We start from the raw sequence: 25,709 nt of genomic DNA, 5'->3' as shown, positions 1-25,709 counted from the left end.
TCTTTCTTCTCTCGGAGGGCTGAGACTCTGCTGGGGAGCAGAGGTGATGTGGGAGCACTGGCCTACAATGCAGGGGATCTGCAGGGATCTCACACTATGTAGCCATCCCACATTAACAGTGATGGATATAGATATTGCTGGATGGATAGTGTGTACTTGGCTGTCCAGTTTTAGATGGGTTCATACCCTCCAGTACACTTCACCCCTAACTGTTGAGTACATATCTACTCTACTTTCCTCTTTCTCTTTCTCTATTGTTGATGTAAACGTGAACATGTACAAATTAATACATACACAATGCAAATGATTCACTTGTATAGGGCAAGAGTATTTCACATGGCTAGTTGTAGCCAGGGCCTTGAAAATGTGCGATGGGTGTAGGTCCACAGTAAGGAAGATGTCAGTGTTTCCTATGAGAAATAAGGATGAAGTTGATTACCACTCAATGGAGAGAGGAAGCAAGCAACCTTTGTCTGGCTGGAGGATGAAGATGATGTCACGCTTTCTCGACTCTTGCACCCTGATTGGACCATTTGCCGCAGACAGCTGTGTTGCCACGGTAATAAACTGCTTTCCAGGATTCTATGACAGCAGGTTTAACACTGAGCTGCTGAAAATCCCCTTAATTTCACAGAGCTGAGGGTCAGTTTGGCCCGGGGTGGAACATCGCTCATGATACGCATTCCATCTCTGCCCATTGTAATTTCATCATCTGGGTTCCGCCATGGCTTTTTGTTTCACAGGTTAGCGGTGATTTTTCACAGTCATCCATCCCGTTCCTCTTGCTGTGCGATGAAAGGTGTATTTGCCTCAGACTGCTCCTCTAAAGCCCTTTTCTGAAAGAAAAAAACATGGCTAATTTTCATGGTGCATTGTAACACTACTACTAGTATTAATATTAATATAAGGCTTCTATTTCATAAGACAGTGTTTGTGAGTGGGATTATTACAAACCATCTTAAATTTTGTTCTGGTGCTTGCATGTCACGTGTCACTTTTTCTAATTCCAGTTTGTTGAGCAGCAACAAACTGTGGTTTTACGAAATGATCGAGGTGTTGACAGAATGTCTTTCACGGCAGTATTAATCATCAGATAACTATGTGTGTGATGACAGACGTGTCATACAGTTTGAAACTGTAACCAAGATAGGGAAGGGAAGGTAAGGGAATAGTTAATTTAACTGAAAGCAAGTCGTCCAACCGGTCTGCTCCACTTTCAACCCCTTTATGTGGTGGAGTGACCCCCACCTACGGAGCTCCTCGTTCCCCTGGACCCCCCATCTCTGTGGGCTGAGAAGGCTGTCTGAGAATACAGGGTGGCTCCACGCTGGGCGTTTGATGGAGCGCAGAAGGGTGTGTGAGGTGCACTGACCCATTCACATCGCTCCCCATGCACTCGTGCTCCAGAATAGGCTGACTTATCACATGTAATTCATAGAAGTGCACAAATCAGGAGTGACAGCTATAGGACTAGTGGAAGGGAAGAAGTGGCTTCTGGGAACTGTTGTTCCCACCCAGTCAGCCCTCAAGAGGGGACAGGTGTGGGGTGGAGAAGCCCATTTGGTGAGACACTCTCCTGTCAGCTTGTTGTTGTTTTGCCCTCCTCCATTAGTGCTTTAACACCATCAGAACAGCTTTTCTTTTCTTCTCCCCCACCAACACCGACCATTTGGAATGAATAAACATGCAGCCACCAAACTCTTCAGCAGAACAGTTGCTCATGCTCATTAGGGGTCTTACATGTGTGATTGCGGGAAGTTCAACCATCTCTCTGGTGTTTGGTGATATGTGTGGGTGCTCTAGTAGACTTGATGTAATCTGGCTAATAGCTTAGTTAATCCTCTTAACTTGTAACCCACATAAATCTTTCACTGGTGGAATGTGTCCCTATTGTTATCAGTTTTTTCTGGCATTGCGTGTTTGTGTGTGTGTGTGTGTCTGTCTGTCTGTCTGTGTGTGTTGGATTAGTGTGAAGTTGCAAAGTTGTGGCGGTGCCTGGAGGTGTGAGCTCTAATCACCTCTAATCACCTGACGTGTGATGGGCTGATCCCTGTTTGTAACTTGTTTGCGTTTTCACCCTTTTCCACTATGCTTCGGAAACACTCAATAATGAGCTCTGACACCAGATGACAAGACGCAGGATATGCCAAGGTATAATATGCACACATCCTCAGCTTAAGTTTATGCTCAAGTTAAAAAGCTACTCTTGAGTTTTCCCTCTCCCTCTTGGCATGCTGTGCGTTTGTATGCCAGTGGCTATGGTTCATAATGCGTTCACTGTGGCCTTTCACACCCCAGTCGGCCCCCACTCACATCCACTGCCCCATTTCAGCCCGTGTTGCCCCCTTCCATTCTGCCCCCCTTTCTTTATATGAGTGATGTGAGAATCTGTATTGTGTATTGTGTATGTGTGTGTGTGTGTGTGTGTGTGTGTGTGCTTGAGAGAGAGAGAGAGAGAGAGAGAGAGAGAGAGAGAGAGAGAGAGAGAGAGAGAGAGAGAGAGAGAGAGAGAGACCGTGTGCAGATTCAGATAAACTCAGCTGTTCCTCTGTTGTTTGCCCCACGAACTGGTCAGCGAAAGGGCTGGCCAAATAGCACAGTGAGAGAGCAACTAAATAACACCCTCCTCCCCCCCCCCCCCCTTCTCTCTCTCTCTCTCTCTCCCTCTCTTTCTCTCTGTCTTTCTCTCCCAGGCTGTCAGTGTGGACTAGTGCTGGAGGCTGCAGGGTGGCTGTGTGCTGTGGGGAGTTCTGAGAGTGCGGCGAAGAGAAAGACTGAGGGGACTGGCAGTCACTCACACAGAGAGAGAGAGAGAGAGAGAGAGAGACATACACAGAGCACAGTGAGCAGAGAGAGAGAGAGACAGAGAGAGGACTGGCTCGCTCATTCACAGAGAGACATAGACGCACTCTCACACCCCCTCTTTGCACGGGTGTGTTTGTTGTGGCTGCATCTCAGGATTTGATGGAGGCGGGCAACTGGGTCGGTGCTGGCATGATGGTGGTGGTGTGGCTGCCCCAGGAATGGGCCTGGCAGGCTGTTCTCCTGGTGGCTGGACTGGCAACGCTGAGCCCCGGGTCTGACGGTGAGTACTCCCCCGGGACACCGGCTCTCTCTCCCTGCTATAATAGCGGATCTCCTGTCTCTTCTTGTTTTCACTGTCCCACCGCTGTTATCTCCTGTCCTGTGTCACTCTGAGGATGGTGGGGGCTGAGGCCTCCATGTGATACAGAATGTTTCTTTTTCATTTCTTTTTTCATTTAATTTAAAAAGTATATTTTATTTATGCATTTTTGTGGGATTGTTTTTTTCAGCGACTGCTATGGTTTGGTTTCTGTATTTGTGTTTCCAGATAGGTTATTAGTAAGCAGCTGTAACATTTTTAGTACTTAGTTTTGTGCTCTAAAGTAATGTCTGTTCCACCTCTTTTATAGAGCAGAGGCAAGTTTTAACAAAGTTATCACACGTTTAATGAGAGTATTGTTGGGTGAGAAGTTGATAGTGCTAGCTATGAGGTTAGCTGTCTATTTTTTGCCCTCTGGTATTTATGATGGGCAAAAGCTATTATGATCTCCACAGGGGCTAGCATGAGAGCGGGTGTGCATTTATCTGCCCTGTCCTCTCCTTTCCCCAACCCCCCTGCTCATGTTTTGAATTGTTTGAAGATGGACAGCCAGTTGTCTTTTACGATGAATGTCGCCAGTGTCATGGTGTCCCATAAGCTTTGTGACAGGCAGAGGGGGGTCGACAGGCTCGCAGCCCAAGAAGAAGATGCTTTTGTATTTGTTCTGTTTCTGATTTATAAGAGAAAGAAGTTAGATATCAATATGAGTATTGGTTCGGGCAACAAGTGTCAAGCTGTAAATCCTTTGGGATATGCTACTTTTATGTTTGTTGAAACACTGATAAAACAATTTCCGTCAAGTCCTTTTGCTAAAATAATCCACACAGTTGTGCCGTCATTGCTTTTTTTGCTGGATGTAGACAGGCTTGAGCTGAGCAGAAATGCTCAGTTGTCAAACACATTAACTCACCATGCTCACAGTTGGGTGTCAAGCTGTAAAACCAATCTCCCTTTGGATGCACGTGCATGCACAAACACACACACACATTTATTCACCTACCCACTAGCTATGACAGTCTCATTACATTGAGTTTGTTTTATAAATACTGCTGTTAAGAGGTGGTCTGCAAAATTTCAACGTCTGACTTTTAGCTGTCATGGGATTTCCCTCAGATGATAGAAGGCCTGTCACTTCTTTCATTTAGCAGCCTATACTCTCCTATGCTGCCATGGCCTTCTTCTCTTGTTGATCCTCTTTTAATGTTGATACTTTAGAATAAACACACATATAGTAAATATATGTATATATGCATGTAATAATCATTTACTAAAGATTGGTGAATATGCCATTGAATTTTCTATTTTCTCATACAGTAAGAAAATGATTCAACAGCTCAGACTGAAGCTGTAACAGTATATTTACCGAAATATTATTCAGAATTCTTTGAAAAAATATAATTATATTGGAAGGCTTTGAAAATAAGATAAATAATAATAACAAGAAATAGGCCGGTTTTGTAATCATGAAATGTTCTGTTTTGCCCTCAAATGGCAAATATATCATCAACTTCAAATTGGAATACTGTGTTGATGTTGTGATTTTGTTATGAAGCATGGTATGAAAAAATGCTAAATTGTGAAATAGTGGTTATAATCAAGACCAGCCATAAAAGCCCATACAGAATGACTCTGGTTCAGAGCTAGCTGTAATTTTCACAGTTGGTCTTGAAATACTTGGATGTGTATTCAGAGAATTTCCTCTACTGTTGTCTGTGGAGACTGAGCTAACTTTTTAACTTCTCATCCAGCATTAGGCCAGTGAGTCTGTTGGTCAGTATCCATACAGGTATCTAAGGGAGGTGGCAAGGTGGATTAATATCCAAATTCATATAGAATCACATCTATGGAGAACGCTAGTAGCATTGGTTCTTGCTCTCCTGTACCCAAGGACAAGCAGGCCGATAAAGCTTGGAGGCAAGGTGGCTTCTTTTTGCCTTTCTGCACAGACTGCCGACGCAAACTGCTTTGTAGTGGCAGAAGTTAAAATGTGCGCTTGCTCAGAGAGACTTCATACTGAACCTCTTTCGGCGGTGTTGGTCTTCCTCAATTTCACTACTTTGCTCCTTCTGTCCACTTTCTTAGACCATGTTTTCTTCTGTGATCCTGGGAATGATCTTCCAAAGGTCTCCCAAATGAATAAAACACATGGGAGGTTGCTCATAAATCTAAGTGGCATGGTCAATTTGCCACCTGTTTCTGCAGGCTGATGAGGTTCACAGAGAATAGACTAACCACTGCAGTGATATTACTGATATGATAATAATACCTGTCATACATCATAATAAACTGGTCCACTTTCCACTTATATGGATACATTACAAATCTATTTTTCCTTGTATAGACTTTTTTCCCCTACCCCCATTTTGATTTCACGTTGTCCCATGTTTGTAAGACATAGCTGCTGAGTGACCATGAAGTCTCAGTGTGCTGGCGCCATGGGTGATGATATGACTACCGCCAGTCAAGGAGAAAGCCACAACCACAGTCGGCCATCACTTAAAACACTGATATCCAATTCAGATGAACAAAACATTCTATATCATTTGAGAAGGCGAGATGGCGCGTGCTAAGCGCCAGCCAGGAGACAGACAGACATACAAACAGATGGGAGCTGTTTAAAAATAATGTCTTTTTCTATCTCTCAACCCTAGAGCGAGAAATGTAGAAGGCCAACAAAAAGTTCACTTACCATACCATAATCATCCGCTGAGTTTTTTTGGAGGAGCATCCTAGGAGTTTAGAGGATCTATTAGTTTTTGTATTGTGTTTCTGTAGCTCTACTTTAATGTGTGGTGTGTGAGTTTGAAGGAGTTTTAACTTTTTTTTACCGATCTTTGTTAAAGACTGTCTCTACTTTGAACCATGATAATCGTTCAGTTGGAATTTAGGAGAGGGAATAACAGTAGAATTTGAAGTACCGTAAGGGTCATTTTATTTGCTATTTAATGATTTTAGACCTTTAAAGAACACCATAGACTTCAATCCAAATCTAATCTAGTTTCTAATGCACTATATGGACCATGTTTTCCAAAAAGTAATTAGTAACAATGACCATGCTTAAATCCTCTAGAAGAGTGGTTCTCAACGTGGGGTCCGTGGACCACCAGGGGTCCTTGAGGGGGTTCCAGGTGGTCCCCAGCAAACTGATCAACTTAACCATTATTTCATTTACAAGAAGTCAACACAAACGGAGAATGTAGAAGAAAAGATGATTTTGATCATAGTTTCACTGTTATCTCTCTACCTACAATGCAGACAGTCATGGAATTCTGGACAATATCATATCTAACAATAAAAATATTCTCAGATTTGGGTCAAATGGGGATCTGTTGCCCTAATATGGACTACATTAGGGGTCCTTGATATGAAAAAGGTTGAGAATCACTGCTCTAGAAGACATGAGTATGGAGCTGCGTGTTGTGGAAGGTCAGAGTTGCGTAGGGTCCGGGCGTCCAGCAGTACAAAACATCAGCAGTTGGTCCCAGGCCTCCCAGCCTCCTGCAGCCTTCTGTGTGCTGCTTCCTGTCAGGATGTGGATAGGGTTCCCCACACAGAACTTGATCCCTGGGCAGATGTGCTGCTCCAGTGGTCAGGCATGGGAGCACAGCCAGCATGTTTGTGTGTGTGTGTGTGTGTGTGTGTGTGTGTGTGTGTGTGTGTGTGTGTGTGTGTGTGTGTAATAGTGTTAATGTGTACCATGCAAGTGTGTGTGCCTTACGAGAGTCGGAATCTCAAGACTGGCCTTGTGATTTCAGAGGAAGCACGAGAAGGGAGTCTGTAGAGGCCAAACCTCCACCAAATACTGAGCAATTCTCCAACCTGCAAAGCTGCAGCCCCCATGACGGTTTCTGTTTGTTTATCATTTGATTTTCCGATAAAATAGCACGTAAATGCAATGCTGTTTAGCAGCCGACTTGGAACTTGGAATTTCCCACCAGCACATCAGAATCAGAATCAGAAATACTTTATTGATCCCCGAGGGGAAATTGGGTAATGAATGCAGAATGAAATGAACGCAGCATAATACTTCTGGCTAAAGAACAAAAATAAAGGTGGAAATCCCAGATCCGAATCAAAATCGAATCCACAGATCCTTGCCAAAGGCTATCTGTCCACAAAATTTTAAACAAATCCGTTGATAATATTTGGAGATATCTTGCTAATAGACAGGGGTGAAAAGATAACCTCCTTCTAACTTCACTATAAGACGAAGTGGCACACTGTGGTGGTGCTGGGGCTGTAATCTCTCAGTATGAATGTAATGGAGACCAGCACCGATCAGTGGCCTTTGGCTTTGATCAGTAAATCCAGACCAGCTGGTTAGATAGATGAGCAGGGAGATACAAAGACAGAATGGGCATCATGGAATGGACATTGTTGGTCGATTGAATCTGTGGAACCGGATGTGTGTGTTCGATTTTACTTGATTTTGGTTCAACTAGATGGCACTCAGCACATACCTCTTGCCAAAATTATGCAGTTGTCAAGATATGCCAGTTCCACAAGTCAGATTTTCACCAAAAGTTTTCACCACATGGCCAATCAGTACTATATTTGTTCAGTGGCCATTAGGGATGCCCTTCTACCACAACAGACAAACAAACAAACAAACAAACAGACGGAATGTGTCGAAAACAAAACCCCCATCCAACTCCGCTGGTGGAAGTAATAAAGTTAGAATAAATAAGAGAAGATACAAGGATTGAGATATAGTGTGGATATGAGCCTAACAAATATATAGACACACACACACACACACACACACACACGCACGCACTCTCTGTGGTCAAGACAAAGCCCCTGGTTTCATAACATTCCAGCACAACACCTGTTCTGTGTCTATCAGCCTGTGTGTGTGTGTGTGTGTGTGTGTGTCTGTGTGCGTGTGTGTGTGCGTGCGTGCGTGTGTGTGTGTGTGTGTGTGTGTGTGTATAAAAGGTGAATTGTGCAGTGTCCCATTTAGCATGTCCAGCTGCACAGTGTAATATATGAGTAGTTAAAAATGATGCATATTGTGGTATTTTTTTATCATTATTATGACATCAAACATTAATCTCACTTATTGGGTTTGATGTTAAAATAAAATCTCCTTCTTTCTCTCTCTCTCTCTCTCTCTCTCCCTCTCTCTCTCTCTCTTTCTCTCAAACACACACACACGCACACGTGCACACACCTGTCGGTTCACATTTACTAAACACACATAGTAGGTAAACTTCAAGTCTCATAGTAATGAACTCACCACATTGGCTTCCTCATCCTAAATCAGACCATGCTTCAGCTCAAAGAAGATTTTTTTTTGATGGGTGAGGATAGTTGCCTTGAGATTCAGGATTAATCAAATATAAACTCCTGTCACTGACAAACTGGAGGCTAGACTCTGCTTATCATATATTGGCTTTTCATCACACCAGTCATCTCTATTTCTGTGTGTTCCAAGCCTCTGGCCACAGGTGTTGTGTGTGATAAGAGAACGGTGTGTTTTTCAGTTTCGCTGGAATGCTGGAGAAAGCAGGATTTTATACAGAGCTGAGTTTATATGTATGTATGCATATTTGTATATTTCCCCCACCAAAGTTCAGAGGAATATAGCCCTCAATTTATAGATGTTTTTCTAACCTTATAATATGGTAAAATATTATACACAGCCATATCCAAGATATTGTATTATTCAGTAAGTTCAATAAGTCTTAGTACACCACAACTATTTCCTCAAGCCGCAAGTCTGTGTGTCTGTCTGTGTGTGAATAGTCATTTGTTGTGGATATAGCAGAAGTCTGCTGTATTCACACCCATGTGGAACATTTTCTCTCTGTAACTGGTGTGAACCCCTGACAGTAGGAGTTGGGGTGAGCGGGGCTGCCATTGGGGCTTTTCTGGGGTGACAGTGTGGACCATGGATCTATGGGAGGGGGAGTTAGAGGGGGCTCCTTCCATAAATTTGTTGTGGCATTAGTTCTGCGGGTGGTGGGAGCCCCAAACTATCCCTCTGGGTCCTCCATAAAAGCATTCTGGTCACGGCCAGAAAACCCAGAACAGGTTGGTGGAAGCTGCATTGTGGAAACAGATGACCTGCTGTAGGTGTCGCAGTGGAAAAGAGAGATCAGAATGTGCGTTTTTCAGAGACGTTCTACAACATGCATGTGTGTGTGTGTGTGTGTGTGTGTGTGCATATGCATGTGTGGGTGTATATGTGTGTGTGTCTCGTGTGGCAGAGGCCTTTGAAGCCTACAGGGGTTAAGAGGGGTTAGGGTGCGGTGGTAGGATGGGGGAAGATGTATGGCCCCACTGCAGCTCGGCGGTGACCCCCTCAGGGTCAGAGTGCACTGAGGAGACACTGAGGAAGATGTCTCCTTTGAGGAGGTGATTTATCATGACCACCTGGAGTAACTTATCTCCCTATTCTCTCTCTTGCTCCTCTCTTCTTTGGCTGCCTGTGATAAAAGAGTCTGTGTGAAGGCCTCAGCCCACAGATTAAATAACTAGTGCTGTGTAGTAAGCTTTCATGAATCAACCATGTTGATTGGACAACGTTTTACAGCGATTATTTTCAGCAGTGTGTACCAGCCATATGCCATAGTCAAATAAATTTGTTATTGTTCATCAGGGGTGTAGGGTAACCCAATTTTCAAATGAGCATGTCCACAATGCACATCAACACACAGCATCGATATTAAAGCCACAGATGAAAGGAACCTCCCAGCTTGGCAATAGCTGCAACTTCAAAACTATCAAACTCACAACCTTGAAATGCCCAACCGTCTTCTCTGAATCTTTTGACATTCTTAGATAATGCTAGAACAGTTTTGTTTGCATAGGTTTCATTTCCAACATCACAACTTCTTATATTCTTCTCTCATCACTTTTAGCATTACATTTGTGTGATAGTCATCATTACACACTGATCTTCCTGACATGTACACCTTGCTTTAGACAACTGTGCAAGCCTGATTATTGTATGGAGGAGGAGAATTATTCAATGAAATCTGCATAGATGTATTTTAAAAACATCTTTGTAACTTGCCAAAGCCATAGCCTGCTTCTTACACTGTGATTGGAAATAGGACAGGGGCATTCCGTCTTATTTAAAACAATCATCATGACCCGAACATATCAAATTAAAATTTGCTTTGCTTTGCTTTGCTATCTATAACATGTGATACAAACTCAGCTGTACTGCCATGAAAAAATTTAAATGACACAAGAATCTATTTTTTCTACTAGTGGAACCACTTTAGACATAAACAAGACAAGCAAATCATTTGCCATCTGTCACCTCTAGTGTTTTCTGCTCACAGTATAAAGTGAATGAAAAACCTTATTCAGTCAATTAATGTGTTGATCTGGCTTTATAAGTGCTACAGAAGAGTCAAAAAAGGTAAGAATATATAATTCAGTATTCCTTGACTGGAGTGGCATCTGCATGCTTCCTCTAGTCTGTCCAGTGTGCAGATTAAGAAGATTAAATAGAACTTCACTTAAACACTGATATCCAATTCAGATGAACAAAACATTCTATATCATTTTTAATATCATGTAAGATTTCTGTTCACCAGAGAGACAACTGATCAAGTTAAGGCCACACTTTCACATTGGATTGCGTCAGACTTCACATTTGATGGTCATGACACAAAACTATATTGAATGGCCTATACATCATGTAGGCCTATAATGCATGTAGGGGCAGTGCTTGAAGGTGTAACGTGGGATTGGGCATATTAAAGAGGTTGATAATACTTGTTTGCGATTGACATTTCTCGTCTCCCTGTCATTCTTCTATGTCAAAATCAATTAAATGCATTATGTTATGGTAGCTTGCTTCCTTGTTTTTGCTTTTGTGCTTTTGTTTTTGTGGTGGCTGGGGCGGGTCCGGTTGGTAGGGGTGGGGGACAGGTTGGGGGGGTGCAAGAAATATGCACCGCCCCACTCCCACTTTAGACCCAACCAGGCACCTGAGCCTCTCCTGAGTCTCAACCTCCTAAATTGGTTGCTGTGATTGAAGTTGCTCTAGCTGGAGTGATAAACTATATAAACTTCCAATTGCTTGCCAAAGTGTGTGTGTGTGTGTAGGTGTGTGTGTGATATTGAGGTGAGTAATACCCTAACTGTTACTATGTGTGTGTATCTAGTTAGAGGAACAGCCTCTGGAATGTGTGGGGGATGCGGATCAGATTTCGGGGTGACCTTGGGAGCGCCCCGGGGCTGACGCAGCAAAAGTCTGTTTGTTGTGTGGGGGGGTGTGTGTGTGTGTGTGTGTGTGTGTGTGTGTGTGTGTGTGTGTGTATAGTTATGTGCAAGTGTAAGTAATCTATTCCGTTATTTACTTGCAGGTAAAAATTGTGCAAGAAATAGAAACACAGCACGTTTTTTCAGTGTTAGAATCTAATTAAACTGTGCGATTTTAAACTTGAATGATTTTTGCCAACAAGAGCGGTGTTTTAGTCTGGAAAGAAAAGCTCTTTGTTAGTGGAGCATGTATTAACCACGGCTTGATGTAACAGAGATGGAGTCTCCCTCAGACTCCCGCTGGGTTTACATCCCATAGCTTCTTTAATAGTCTGTCGAACACACAGCAACTCTGTAGTAAACCTGCCCTTACACACCATGCATGAGAAACCCTCCCCCCACACACAAACCCCTCTTTGACTGTAACACAGGCTTATCTTACCCAAAGTCCCAGAGAAATGACCAGACGTTTTTAACACAAATCCACTACTGATACCAAGCCTTTATAATAGTTATTGACTTACTGCCCCAAGCCCATCACGCCAAGGTTAGACGGCTACGATTTGCACTCTTCTTCTTGACAGAAATACATTAAGAAGTGCCAGATCTGCATGAGCTGGAAAACCAAAATAATACAGCTAATGCCCTGTTTTTATAATATGCCATTTGGATATTCTATTAATCAAGATCACATTACTAAACCAATGACTGTCTGGACAGAGAGTGCATTGCATTTCGTTTTCATCTTACTGCTTCCATGAGCTTACATTAAAGTGTGTGTTTGTATTATTTGTCAGATTATGAACCTTCATAATCAAACATTCATGCTCTCTTTTCTCTATGCTCGCTTTCAGTATATATATATATATTTTTGTTGTTTATTCATCAAAGTTGATTGTTGCTTTTATTCAGTAGGCTACGTGCCAGCATGTGTTTAGGCAACATGGATTGTTAAGACTATTAAGGACATCAATTAAATAACATCTCTAGGCCTATTATAGAAAGAAATAATTCACACATACCAAAACCAATTATGGCAAGCAAAATGCTGATTGATATTGATATTTCATAATGGCCAAATAAAATATAGTAAGTTAGGTGGTTGAAGAAATAATCAGTCTGTAAAAAATACTTTGCTATAGCAAGGTCTTTGACATTTGTTTCATTTAGGCAAATGTTCCCTTTGTAGTGTCTATGAAGGGGCAGCTGGTAAAGAGAGCGGTGTTAAAGTGCAGTTAAATACAGAGAATCACCTTACCACCAGCAAATAAGACATAGCCTACAGTGGCAAGGTGCAGACTGCACAAGAAGCGTGAGAGAATTTCAAAAATGCACTGTGTGTGAGTACAACATTAAATTCTTATGTGTGGGTGTTGAACATACTGTAGACCTGTTGTGTGTTGTGCAATCAAATCTTGGCCACTGCTGTGCGTATTGTGTGGCATCATGGTTTGAACAAGTTTAACATGAGAGGAACCAGAGTAAGTGCATTTTTGCCTTTACTTTGTTTCATCAGCTTTTTTATTTGCAAAATGGACTGATAGCATACACCAAGAGGAAGATGGAGATAATCTGGATGGGGAATCATAGGATCCTGAACCCCATTTTCTGGTGTGAATCTCTACTTCCAAGGTAGTGTGTGTTCTAACTGACTTTAGCGTGAGCCCTCCCAGTTCTCCAAGCCTGCAGATTTACATCATGCCTTTGGCTGTGCATACTGGGATTTTCCCTCTTCTGCTCCAAAGTGGGGTTCCTCTTCTCTTACAAGACAAATGAGAACAGTCATTTGGAATGGAAAGAGCTTTCCTCTTGCATTGCTCTCTGGCAAAAGGTGTTCCTGTCTTTTATGCTCACTTATTGCCTTAGCTTCAATAAAACAACACTGATTCAGATAGAATTAATCTGCAGAGCCTGACAAATACATAAAAGGTTCCCTTCTCGAATGTTTTCCACACTTGCACAGCAGATGGTGAGATGAAAGGGAAAGTGTAATGAAGAACCCAAGGCCATCGTCAGGGAGGATCAGAACACCTCCACACACTTCCTCTCTGACAGAAAACACAGATTATGCTGGATGGACACACGGACAGAGTGTACCACAAGAACACTCTGTGTGTCTGATTCAGCAGTCACCTATCATACACACACACCCACACACACACACATACACACAGGCATACACATACACACACAATTGAGAGCACTCCCTCATTAGTTAGTCCTCCAGAGGATTATGCATGTCCCATTCTTAGTGGCCAGACTTGGTTTTCAGTCTGTTACTTACCGTACTTACATACTCATCATATTTACTTATATCACACATACTCCTCACTTTACTTATCATGATTCCATTACGAAATCCGAGTAGAAGAAGGTTTTACTGGGTTTTGACTGATAGATGGACCTGGGCATCCTTGATGGAGGTGTTGACTTTCTTAATGTGCAGCTGCTTGTGAATGTTCTCTTTACAGGCAGTATATATATATATTTTTTTTTTTAAAAATAATTTTTCCTTTTATTTTACAGACTGGACATTAAACACATACATTACATACAGTACATAAACAATGCATACACAAATGACACAACAAAAAACACAGAACAACATATGTGCACAAAAGCAAACAAAGGAATATGAGGGGGGGGGGGGGGGGCATCAATAAATACTTAATGTTTACTTACTTAGCTGTTTTTTGTTTTTTTTTAACAAAAGATTCTTGAAAATCTTGTTGTAGCTCATCATATTATACACCATTAAACATAATCCGGTAAGGAGTTCAATATGACCTTATTGTATCCCACAATCCCTCTAGGCCCAGATCAAGGTGCCTTAGTGTGGCGGCAGCTCTTTCCACCCCTATTAAGTCTATAAACTCTTCCAACCAACTGCTCAAGCAAAAACAGGTTGGAGTTCTTATCTTCCAATTCATAACAATTTTCTGTTTAGCAGCAAGACAACCCAATGTTACAAATCTCATTTGTCTCCTAGTATTCACAGTATAGGACATTTAGAAACATCAACCTGGAGGATCTCTGTGAGGGCATTTGTTACCACTGACCAGGGGGCATTCCCACAGACAGTGCATCAGGGTGCCTCTTTTACCGCAGCCATGCCAGCATTTGTCTGAGACCGTAGCATTCATTTTATTACATTTTACTGGGGTAATAGCCTATACGGGGTAATGCAAATGGATAATTAAGTAACTTGGTCTTATTGTTCTTGAAAAAGTTGCTGTTGGAATTGTATCAGAGAGAGAGAGAGAGAGAGAGAGAGAGAGAGAAAGCAGGACATCCATCTGGACTGTAGTGCGGCACGACACTGTTCCGTTCTCTGACCACAGCGGTCTTCAGGGGCGAGCTGCTGTCAAAACTGGTTTCATTCTCCACTGATATCTTGGATGCACCTTTACTTACTTGTTTTGATAGTTCCTAATGTGTGTTTGTAACTGCGGTGGATAATCTAGGCGTGTAAAAATATTTTGCTGGTGAATATTTGACAACTAGATTGAGAGCAGTTTATTGCTTAATAGTTGTGGAATTTCTGTCATTGGGGCAAAGCTAACAAAACTTTTTGGCCAACAGGCTGCTGTGATACGGAAAGACAGCTACCTACTGGAGCATCTATTCTTCTTGACAATACATTGTTGAATGATGCGGTTATGCTGATTATTATTATAACTTCAACCACAGCAACAGTTGATGTTGAACAACTAGCTAGGTGCTGTGGGACTGTACAGCATCCGTACCTGTCTGTATATTTGTTTGCCTACAATCAAGTAGAGTAAGTCAGTCCTGTTTTGGTTGAGGCTCCTCCCTTGTGCCGTAAGTCAATCTTGCATATTTCGCACCCACCAACATATAGAATAAACACATAGAAAGCACATAGAATTAACTAATTTACACCTTGATGGTCTAATATTTCTAAAGCTGTTATATGTTAGTATGCTATCAAAATGTATTTGAGAATGATAGATTGAGGTAAATATACACTTAGGGGCTTTAATTAATGGCTTGTAAAGAATGAATGCACACTATTTTGGCCCCTATTATTGGCCCCTATTATATGGTCTTTAAATGATCTTTGGAAGATTTTTGTTCTGGTGCCTATATCAGAATTGTGTTTATGAATAAAGTTTAAGTCTTGCAATGCTGCACCATAGATAACAGACTGGGAGATGAAGAAATGTGATTAAAAAAGTCATCACAGCAACTGTAAAATGGAAAAAAGTTGACAGCTTGAAAGTCTAAGAGGCCTTGAATTTTATCTAGTAATTGCTTTATGACTTTTGACTCTGAAGTATAATTGATTTTAACACTTTGTTTCCCTTAGGGATATTATTTCAGTTTTTTACTGTGATCAAACGAAAGAAAATCTGAGTTAAACCACAGGATCCAATTGCAATACTTAAAGGATAATTCAGGTTATTTTCAACCTGGCCCTTATTTTCCTAGTTTTTGCAATCATGACAATTGATTGTGTTCAAAATTTCATCACTTACTTCACTGTAGAACTTTACTTTACCTCAAGTTCACAGGGAGCGCAGCTCTACAATACACACACACACACACACACACACACACACACACACACACACAGGGCCAACATAATCTCCACCCGTTCAACCCAAAAAAAGGATTAAAACACACCCTTTCAACACAAAAACACTCACACCCACATTGTTAAGAAATGATAAATTCAACATTGGATTGTTAAAAAGTGTTACCTTATGCAGAGTCATTTCAGCAGTTCCAACAAGCTGATGAAATGAAACGCAAATGTCCCAAATCCATTATCCCTTTATTCTGAACTTGCATGCAGCAGATCTCTTTATGAAATTTGACTCAGTAAGACTGTGATCAGTAAACTGGGCATTACCCCTGGATCACGATCATTTACACAAGTAACTAAAAAGTGGAATTTACTTTTCATGAAAAGCATAACCTTGGATTGAATAGATATTGTTCAGAAGCAGCTGCAACTGCATAAGTTGTTCTGTTAACACTTTCAGGGTTGAGTGAGTGCAGAACACAATATTTATCCTGCTCCTGGTGTAAGTGAATGCACCTGTACTGCATGGCTACTTGGCTTGAATCGATTGTGTATGTTGTTCTAGGAATGTTATGGTACAGTTAGTTTGCAGTAAGTATGACCTGCTGGAAATTTTATTCCTCCTCTCAGAACATAAAGAATTATTTCAGCTATACATCCTCATACATTGACCTACAGGTTCTACTTACTGTTTGTCTTTCTGTGCCTTTCAATACTGTTGTGTAGGCAGAGTTGATCAAAAGTAAGAGGTGGAAAAAGGCAAGATTCACTGGTAATAGGAGCATGCTAGTTTTTATTGTATGTAAGTATATAATATAGTGATAAACATGAAGGAATATAGTGAATGGTAAACTCAGTTGTTAGTGTTAGATAGATTATGTTGAATATTGCAGCAATTTGCCACACACTCTTTCCAGAATTTCTTTTAAGAAACCACTGTGCACACATGTGCACACAAATGCACATTCACATGTGCGCACGTGCGCACACACAGACACAGACACACACACACACACACACACACACACACACACACAGCACAAAGAGTTCTTTCTAGTAAGTAGTGTTATTCTGGTTCCAGACTCCATGCAGGTACATTGAGTCCGGTCCAGAACAGCGGGGTTGCTTTCAACAACACACATTCACACTTTCTGTTGATAGCATTGCCATGGTAACATTGCCAGGACAGGCAGAACCTTATGCCATTTTTCAAAAGACCCATTTGAAATTAGCACAAATGTTGTTTGGATCATTTGATTTATTCCACCTTTAATTTTCCTTAGTTATGTGTACTTAAGTTTTACTCAGCCTTAGCCACAGCCAGTGGAATGATACAGTGTCCAGATAATTGTTTTGGTCTGCACTGGTGCTAAGCCTAGTCTTTCTCTCTCTCTCTCTCTCTCTCCCCCCCCTCTCTCTTTCTGTCCACTTCACAGCTAATGTGTTGGACACCATGCTGCTGAAGAACGGATGGAAGGGGGGATCGCCGCGGAGGGCAGATGAGAGCAGCAGCACAGCTACAATTTCGGCCCAGAGCATGCTTAGGTGTCACTGCTACCACCACTGTCCTGACGGCTCCATCAACAACACTTGCATGTATGCACATAAACACATGCACATGCTGTACAAATGCACACCTGCACGTATGCACACACGCATATGCTCTCTCACACACATACACACACACACTCAAACAAACAACCAGCTATAAAATTAACTCCCTGTCTCAGGGCTATTAACACACAACACAAATAATTATCCAAAGTAATTATCCTACAGACCTGTAATTAGCTGAACACAAGAACAAAGATGTTTACATCCTTTTATGAAATCCTTGGAGCCTTCCTCAGGCACAGCATATTAACACATGTACTACCAGGATTCTTACAAACAACACAAATTAAATCTCTAAGTATTATATGCCATGTGTTGGCATGATGTGTTGGCAAATGTGGCAAAAATATATGATGTAAATAAATATTCTCATATATTTGCTTTATTTTGGGATAAATCAGTCAGTAGTATTGCAAAATGTTGATGATAATGATGATAACACTGATGGTGATGATGATGATGACTAAATGCTAGATGATGGTGATTATAATGGCAATGGGGGTGACTGTATTTTGGTAGGACTGACGGTTACTGCTTCACCATGGTGGAGGAGGAAGAGGGCGGTCTGGCTGTACTCACTGCAGGATGTTTGGGGCTGGCCGGCTCCGAGTTCCAATGCAGAGTAAGTTAGCTTTGTGTGTGTGTGCGTGTGTGTGTGTGTGCGTGTTTCTTTCACATGCCTGTGTATGTGTGCCCTGCTTCATGAGCCCTTGTAAGTCTTTATAAGCTCTCTGACTCACTACAGCTCTTTATGTGACCTATTAAAATCAGACTCCTCCAACCCACTATCTTTACACACAATGGAAAAACATGTGATCAGCCTTTGGTATATTGTAAAACATCCTTATTAGAAATAAGTGCCATTGTAAATAGTTGTTATTCTTGTATGTTCATTAGCCTTATGTAGATCTGACTGTGTGACTTATATGTGTGTGCGTGTGTGTGTGTGTGTGTGCGTGTGTGTGTGTGTGTGTGTGTGTGTGTGTGTGTGTGACAGGACACGTGGAATGCACGTCTGAGGAGATCTCTGGAGTGTTGTACAGATCAGGACTATTGCAACAGAGACTTGCATCCTACTCTACCACCACTTAGGACATCCGGTAAGATACACAAGTGTCTCTGTTGCACACACACGGTCACACACACACACACACACACACACGCACACACACATGCACACATATTCGTTCACACAGATTCAGACACACTTGAAATCCTGCCCCCCTTTATAGCATGAGTGGCTTTTAGAATGGGCTCACTCAGGCCGTGCTGGGTTGTGATGGGTAGTGACAGTTTAAACTGTTACAAACCACAGTGTGGTGCTGGAGTGAAGTGGCACATGCTGCTCTGGGGGCAGGGGGAGAGAGGGGGGAGAGGGGGGAGACACTGGGAAAGAGAGAGGGAGGCAGGTGAAACAGAGCCTGCAGGCTTGGCTTGTTCTCTCACCCTCTAATGAAAAGGACAGCCTCTCCCCAGGGCCTGCTTGAGTTTCCTGCCCCGGCACGGATGTGAGATATCTGTCCATCTGTCACTCTGCAGGACACCAACACTCTCTCTCTCTCTCTCTCTCTCTCTCTCTCTCTCTCTCTCTCTCTCTCTCTCACTGTCTCTCTTTCTCTCTGTCCCTCTCTCTCTGTCCCTCTGTCTCTGTCCTTTCTCTCTCTCTCTAACTTTTTCTCAGTCACTCTCTCCGTCAAACACACACACACACACACACACACACTCACGCTTACACTTACTCACAGTCTCACACAATTGGCTTTGCGTTGACCTTCAAAGCAAACAGTCAGCAACAAACTGATTTGCCAAGTCAACTGCGAATTACTGAAAAAAAGAAGAAAAAAAAGAATTCTTTACTACATTTGGACACTATGCACTTCATGTGTGGCTTATAAATGTGTCTGCTAGTGCTGTTTTGTGCACACTTGCACATGCTGTGGGTGTGTGTTGCTTTGCACACTATGAACCATCCCCTGTGTGCATGCATTTGTGTGTGTGCTTGATTGACAGGAGCATGGCAGAAAGGCTAGAGCCCCAGAGCTGCTCCGGGCCTCTGGGGTCGCTGTAGCGATGTCAGTGCGACACCTGATCTGTGGGATTCAGGAAGGGGATGAGATCGATCACATACTGGGAGAAGGGGGGAGCAGGGCAGGATTAGAGGGAGGAAGGGAAAAAAGAGCTTGTCACTGCAAATTAAATTTAGAATGGTGTTGATGATAGAGTACTAACTATTGTCACCACCTAAACTGACTCTCTATCTCTCTCTCTGTCTCTCTCAGGACAGAGGATTATTCATGTTTACTGATGATAAAAGTAATATTTTGTGATGATAAGTAATATTTGCACATCCCCCTTCCTGTAGATTATGTGGACAGCAGCATCCACCAAATGGCTCTCTTCATTTCAGTCACAGTCTGCAGCATCATCCTAGGCCTCGTCCTTGTCTTCTGCTACTACAGGTAAGAAACATGCATATTGTGCATTTTACAAGCAAACAGTTCAGATAATTCATACAAGTGTCACCCTCTCACACTTCCCAACCCATTGTCACTAAACATTGCTCCACTGTTCTGTGCCAGATATAAGCGGCAGGAGTCGCGGCCACGCTACAGTATCGATCTTGAGCAGGATGAGACCTACATCCCCCCTGGAGAGTCTCTGAAGGACCTCATAGAGCATTCCCGCAGCATTGGGTCTGGGTCTGGGTCAGGACTCCCTCTACTGGTAAGAAATAATCAGTGCACATCTGCGCAAACAGCTGGAGCCCATAAAACATAAAATAATAGTACTGCATTTTCTCAGAGTTTAACTGATTGGTTTGACTGCAGTTCTGCACTTCAGAGGGAAGAGGTAGTTAACATAAAATATCAATTCTAAGTGTCTTCCAGGGCAGCCAACCAAATGACACAAAAGGTCGTGGAAATGAAAGTTGATGCACAAGTTTGATAGTGACTGTAATGATGATGGCCATAAAAACAATGACAGTGATGATAGAAATCTTTATGCGGTCCTGTTGCCAGGTGCAGCGCACCATAGCCAAGCAGATTCAGATGGTTAAGCAGATTGGAAAGGGGCGCTACGGAGAGGTGTGGATGGGCAAGTGGAGGGGAGAGAGAGTGGCAGTCAAAGTCTTCTTCACCACCGAGGAGGACAGCTGGTTCAGAGAGACTGAAATCTATCAGACTTTCCTGATGAGACATGACAACATACTGGGTAAGGGATATGAATGGAGCATGAAACAAAGTGATAAAAATGAAGAGTTTGAGTGTGTGTGTGTGTGTGTGTGTGTGTGTTTGCTTGTTGTGCACATCGCTCATCCCTGTCCTCTCCTGTCCCAACCTCCAGGATTCATAGCAGCAGACATCAAGGGAACTGGCTCGTGGACCCAGCTCTACCTGATCACAGACTACCATGAGAATGGGTCTTTATACGACTACCTCAAGTCCAACACCTTAGATATCAAGGCCCTGCTCAGACTGTCCTACTCCTCTATATCAGGCCTGTGCCACCTGCACACTGAGATCTACGGCACACAGGGCAAACCCGCCATCGCCCACAGAGACTTGAAGAGTAAGAACATCCTGGTGAAAAAGAATGGAGCCTGCTGTATAGCAGACCTGGGGCTTGCTGTCAAGTTTAACAGGTAAGAGAAAAAGAGGTTTCTCTGCATCATCACATACAGTACATCTGGATGAAGGGGAACTGAACTCTCTCTGAAACATGCACCAGATTTTAAATATCTTTAATCCTCAAGAGCACAATCTTACCTTGGACAACAACTAACCTCTCCGGACTTTGTATCTCTCTCTCCTCCCTATCTCAGTGATACTAACGAGGTGGACATCCCTCCCAACCTGCGGGTTGGCACCAAGCGCTACATGCCACCTGAAGTGCTGGATGAGACCCTGAATAGGAACTACTTCCAGTCCTTTATAATGGCTGACATGTATAGCTTTGGCCTCATCCTTTGGGAGATTGCGCGGCGCTGCATCTCTGGAGGTCAGAAACAACACAGCACAATATCTCCCTAGTCTCAACCATTTTATGTAACTCAAATGTGAATGTCAATGTGTTGTCTCCCGTGCTGCTGTGTATGTCTTGACCTTTATTTAGTTATGCTACGGTTTCATCCACAAACTTGCTTTTCCTACAGGCATTGTGGAGGAGTATCAGCTGCCCTATCATGACCTCGTGCCCACTGATCCTTCCTATGAGGACATGAGAGAGGTGGTGTGCATCAAGAGACAGAGGCCCTCGTTTGCTAACCGCTGGAGCAGTGATGAGGTATACGTTTTTTATGATATAGCTTTTTTTATTTTTTATTTTTTTAAGATCAATATTCGGAACACACAGAGCCGTATAGCAGTATTGTTTAATTCGGATCTATGTGTGTCTCTCTAGTGTCTGCGACAGATGGGAAAACTGATGTCGGAGTGCTGGGCTCATAGCCCTGCGTCTCGCCTCACAGCCCTGAGGGTGAGGAAGACCCTGGCGAAAATGTTGGAGTCCCAAGACATCAAACTGTGACAGAGAGACAAGAGAGATTCTCTCATCACCTAGAGACTTGTCACTACTGCCACTGGCACAGCGCCACTTACACTGGCCAATAGCAGAAAGGGAATGTATGAAAAAAAAAAGAGACTGTGAATGATAGGGCAAAGGAAACTGACAGGGAGAATGAATAATGAAGATAATGGAAGAGAGGGGTAGATAGAGAGCCAGCGAAAAGGAGAAGCAAAAGATATATTATGTCAGGGCCAGATCTACTCTCCCCTTGCCTGAGCCACCTCTGTCCCAGAACAAGTGGCCTGTTCAGGCTGTGCTTTCTGTGAAAGCGGAGTGGTCCTCCAGTCCAGTCTGTCTGTGTCTGTGATCCAGGTAGGCAGGCAGACAGTGACCCTTGCAGGAGAGGAGGACGAAATCTCTCTGATCAGTTCTAGACAGGGGAAGCTCCTGCTCTGCCCTTCTAAAGCCATATAGCAGTATTTTATGTACAGCCTTTTGTACTGTAACAGCTGTCTTCATGTTTTTTTATCAGACGCTGTGTACTGCAATGTCACAGCAGACTCTGGAGAAACTGGAGCCCACCTTGTCAGCCAAAGCGTTTGCTTATTCTTTCTGTACAAACCCATGAGGGTTCGCTGTTAAACTCCATGGTGCCCTTCAGTCATCCAAAGAAACATCTTTCTAATTCATGCTCAGTGACCTCTATGTCAAATACAAATACAGTTTTATATTATTATTATTATTATTATTATTATTATTATTATTATTATTACTATTATTATTATTGTTATTCAGGAAGGACAGACAATCTTACAGAATAAGATTAGGGTTAGAGAAATTTAAAAAAAGGAAAACCCATTAGTCCAACAGAATCAGAACAGAACTCACAGACACATGTCTGTGGATAACAGGTTCTCTTTTTCCTATAATATTTCAAGATACATATTACTTCAATAAGCTCTTTGGGTACTGCAGTTGTTATGTCCTTATTGTGGTTCTGAAGAGAGATGGATTTGTGAACTTTGGTGTGTTCTTCAGGCCTCCAGAGCTGGGACTGAGACCTTGTACTTCCTGTCTTCGTAGGTCTCCCTCATAGTCTCTCCTTTCCCCTCACAATTCAAGTGTACATATTTAAGCTCAAATCTATTGATAATTATTGACTTGCCTTGATGCTAATGTTAAATATGTGTTTTTGATGATTTGTCTGTAACTTGTGTACAGAATAAGTCCCCATCCACCCCACCACTATGGCATGTGCCTTATTTAATCTGTACATATGTGATTATGAGAGTGCGTGAGTGGATGCGGATAACATTCCCCAATAAAATGACTTTATGTCTTCAAGGCTCATCTGTTTTTGTGGGACACAGCCGACGGATTGTTTAATCTCAAAGGCAAGACAAACAAGGAGGCTCCATATTCAGTGTTGCATATAAATATAATTTATTATTAGTCTTAAAAATTCTTTCTTACACTTTGTACAATAACTTGACAGATGAAATGCAAGCAATTGCCAGGAACATCATGAGAGTGCCAGAAACGGACAGGCTACATTCTCACTATACACAATAATAACCATGAAGCTTAAGAACTATGGATTGCAAAGGCTAGCGCATTGAGAATGGACAGATTGTTTTGAAAGGATGCAAAGTTTGCATAGACGGCTTTACGAAAACTGGTACAACCGTGATGAAAAAATCAGATCAACCGAGAACACTTGAATAACCACAAGTGCTGCTGTGTCAAAGGAATGTTGCATTTACAATTATCATTAATTACTATGCACAGAGTCAATGTCATCATACTGTTGATGGTTTCTGCCATGAACGTTAATCAATAAACACAGAAATCTGATGTAATATCTTCATTCTCCTCCAAAAGTCAAAGATGAATATCCCATTCAGTTCTGAACACAAGAAATGACACTTGATATTTTGATGATCAACTTCTGTATTAAATTTAACGTCATACACTGTATGTTTATTATTTGGTAAAAGGCAATTGTATTCAGTTGTATTGGTCCTACAAAAATATACTTATATTAACAAACCACATACATCTTCCCTTTCCTGCCGTATCTCTCTCTCCTCTTTGCCTGATCTCTTTCATGTGGATGACATCATCTTTAAGGAAACATAAATCATCAACATCAGTCATGAATTTTATTCATTATTTTGGAAAATTATTGATCTCCCTCCATACAGGGGTGATGGACTGCTCTAATCAGCCAATTAACCCTATAAATACACACATAAAAACATAAAAAGAAAAAAAAAACATACCCAATGCAATCTAGCAAAAATATTCTAAAGAATTATAAAATACATTATGTAAGAAAAGCACGCATAATTGTAAAACAATAATAACACATAACATGAATGAAAAGCATTAATAGTAGTTATGACAGCAATACTAAAACTGTAAAATGATTACATCTTCAATGTTCTGCTTATGTACATGTAATATTTTGTGGCTGACAGAATGAATCATTACTGCAAGAGTCCACTAGGAGGTGCTATGACACAGTCCAAAGTAATGAGAGAAAAAAATTGTGAGGACACATTGCAGTAATAATGCAAAGTATTCCATAACAGGCAGCATAAAATACAAAAAAAGAGAGATATTTATGTATAAATAGGTGTATTATTAAATACTATGTTATCACAGAACTTCAACACATACTCATCCATGGGGTTGCCATGGAGATTGATATGGGGCAGGGAGAGTGAGAGATGCTTCCTCTGATTCAAGCCTTGCACCTTGATCCCGTGACCTCTGGTAGTCCGTCACTGTTGAGACTGTTGTCCATGGTGAGGGCATCATCCAAATATCCAGACAGTCCATACCCATCCAAATATCTGGACAGCTGTTTCCAAGGAAACTGGAGCCAAAAATATCAAGAGGTACCAGAGAGAGTGGAACAGCCAGAGAAAAATGACTGGCAGGGATTCTTGTTTACCCTCCAAGTTTTTACACCCTTTTTTGCCAATGTTTAAGTGGGTCATAGCTGCATAGACCTAGCTGTGTTTGTGCAGTCTCTTACTCCTTCTGTCCTCTTCCTTCTGTGTGTGTGTGTGTGTGTGTGTTTGTGTGTGTGTGTATGTGTGTGCACGCGCACATATCTGTGAGTGTGTACGTGCATTTGTCATTGTGGTGCCAAGTGAGTCTCCTCCTTTTGGGCCTCCCTCTCTCTTTCGATCTTTTTATGTCTTCTTCCTCCCTGGAATGTCACACTGCCTGGTGGGCAGATGTCAGTGCTCAGTGACTGCAGGAACAAGGCTGTCATGACGTCCCATCTCCTCCAGTACTTGGGCCAGACGGCTGAGGTTGCCATCAGGAAAATGCTGTGCCTCCCACAAGTCCAGGATCACTCCCGTGGGACTGGACTTGGTGGCAAAGTAGTTCAGATACCTGAGTGAATGATTGTAGAAAAAAAAAGGGGTGGAAAGGATTGTAAAGAGGAGGTAACGAGAGGAATTGGTTTACTTGGGTTGGTACAGAAGACTCAGTTGGTGTGCTGCCATATTTGAAAAATGATTTATTTAAACATTTTTCAGTTTTTCATCTGTATAGCTATCTTCTAACTCAAATATTTCTCTATTTTCCTCTCCCTCAATTTTATCAAACCTCTGTGGCCAATACCTTTCTGTTCAATGTGGAGATGACATGAATGTAAGAAGAAATTGTGTTTTT

General features: G+C 42.1%; 2 protein-coding genes across 2 annotated transcripts in view; one reads left to right on the top strand and one right to left on the bottom strand.

Annotated features, from left to right (window-relative positions):
* The first annotated feature begins 2,994 nt into the window (after nt 1–2,994).
* Nucleotides 2,995–22,812, top strand: LOC139659950 (bone morphogenetic protein receptor type-1B-like). Its single transcript, XM_071537973.1, has 11 exons — nt 2,995–3,085; nt 17,333–17,492; nt 18,030–18,132; nt 18,508–18,610; nt 19,873–19,969; nt 20,090–20,234; nt 20,531–20,723; nt 20,856–21,153; nt 21,334–21,509; nt 21,664–21,794; nt 21,912–22,812. The coding sequence occupies exons 1-11, from the start codon at nt 2,995–2,997 to the stop codon at nt 22,035–22,037; spliced, it is 1,623 nt and encodes a 540-aa protein (XP_071394074.1). The 3' UTR covers nt 22,038–22,812.
* A 662-nt stretch (nt 22,813–23,474) lies between these two features.
* The window catches only part of LOC139659947 (netrin receptor UNC5C-like), a 68,345-nt gene continuing 66,110 nt past the window's right edge, over nt 23,475–25,709 (bottom strand). Inside the window, exon 18 of the mRNA XM_071537969.1 lies at nt 23,475–25,427. Within this exon, the coding sequence (XP_071394070.1) occupies nt 25,268–25,427 (160 nt within the window). The 3' untranslated portion in view covers nt 23,475–25,267. The remainder of the gene's footprint in view (nt 25,428–25,709) is intronic.

The sequence above is a fragment of the Centroberyx affinis genome, unplaced genomic scaffold (assembly GCF_046629955.1).
Source record: "Centroberyx affinis isolate AG114_WGS23_722 - 3 ecotype Tasmania unplaced genomic scaffold, CSIRO-AGI_Caff_v1 ptg003169l_1, whole genome shotgun sequence".
In the NCBI taxonomy this organism is placed as follows: domain Eukaryota; kingdom Metazoa; phylum Chordata; class Actinopteri; order Beryciformes; family Berycidae; genus Centroberyx; species Centroberyx affinis.
This window is presented reverse-complemented; position numbering and strand designations above follow the sequence as displayed.

Bases quoted from the DNA above. Each gene is read 5' to 3' on its own strand.
- LOC139659950 (XM_071537973.1), top strand. From the start codon at position 2,995: ATGATGGTGGTGGTGTGGCTGCCCCAGGAATGGGCCTGGCAGGCTGTT. The intron at 21,154-21,333 runs GTAAGAGAAAAA...TCCCTATCTCAG, and splicing joins CTTGCTGTCAAGTTTAACAG to TGATACTAACGAGGTGGACA. The intron at 21,510-21,663 runs GTCAGAAACAAC...CTTTTCCTACAG, and splicing joins GCGGCGCTGCATCTCTGGAG to GCATTGTGGAGGAGTATCAG.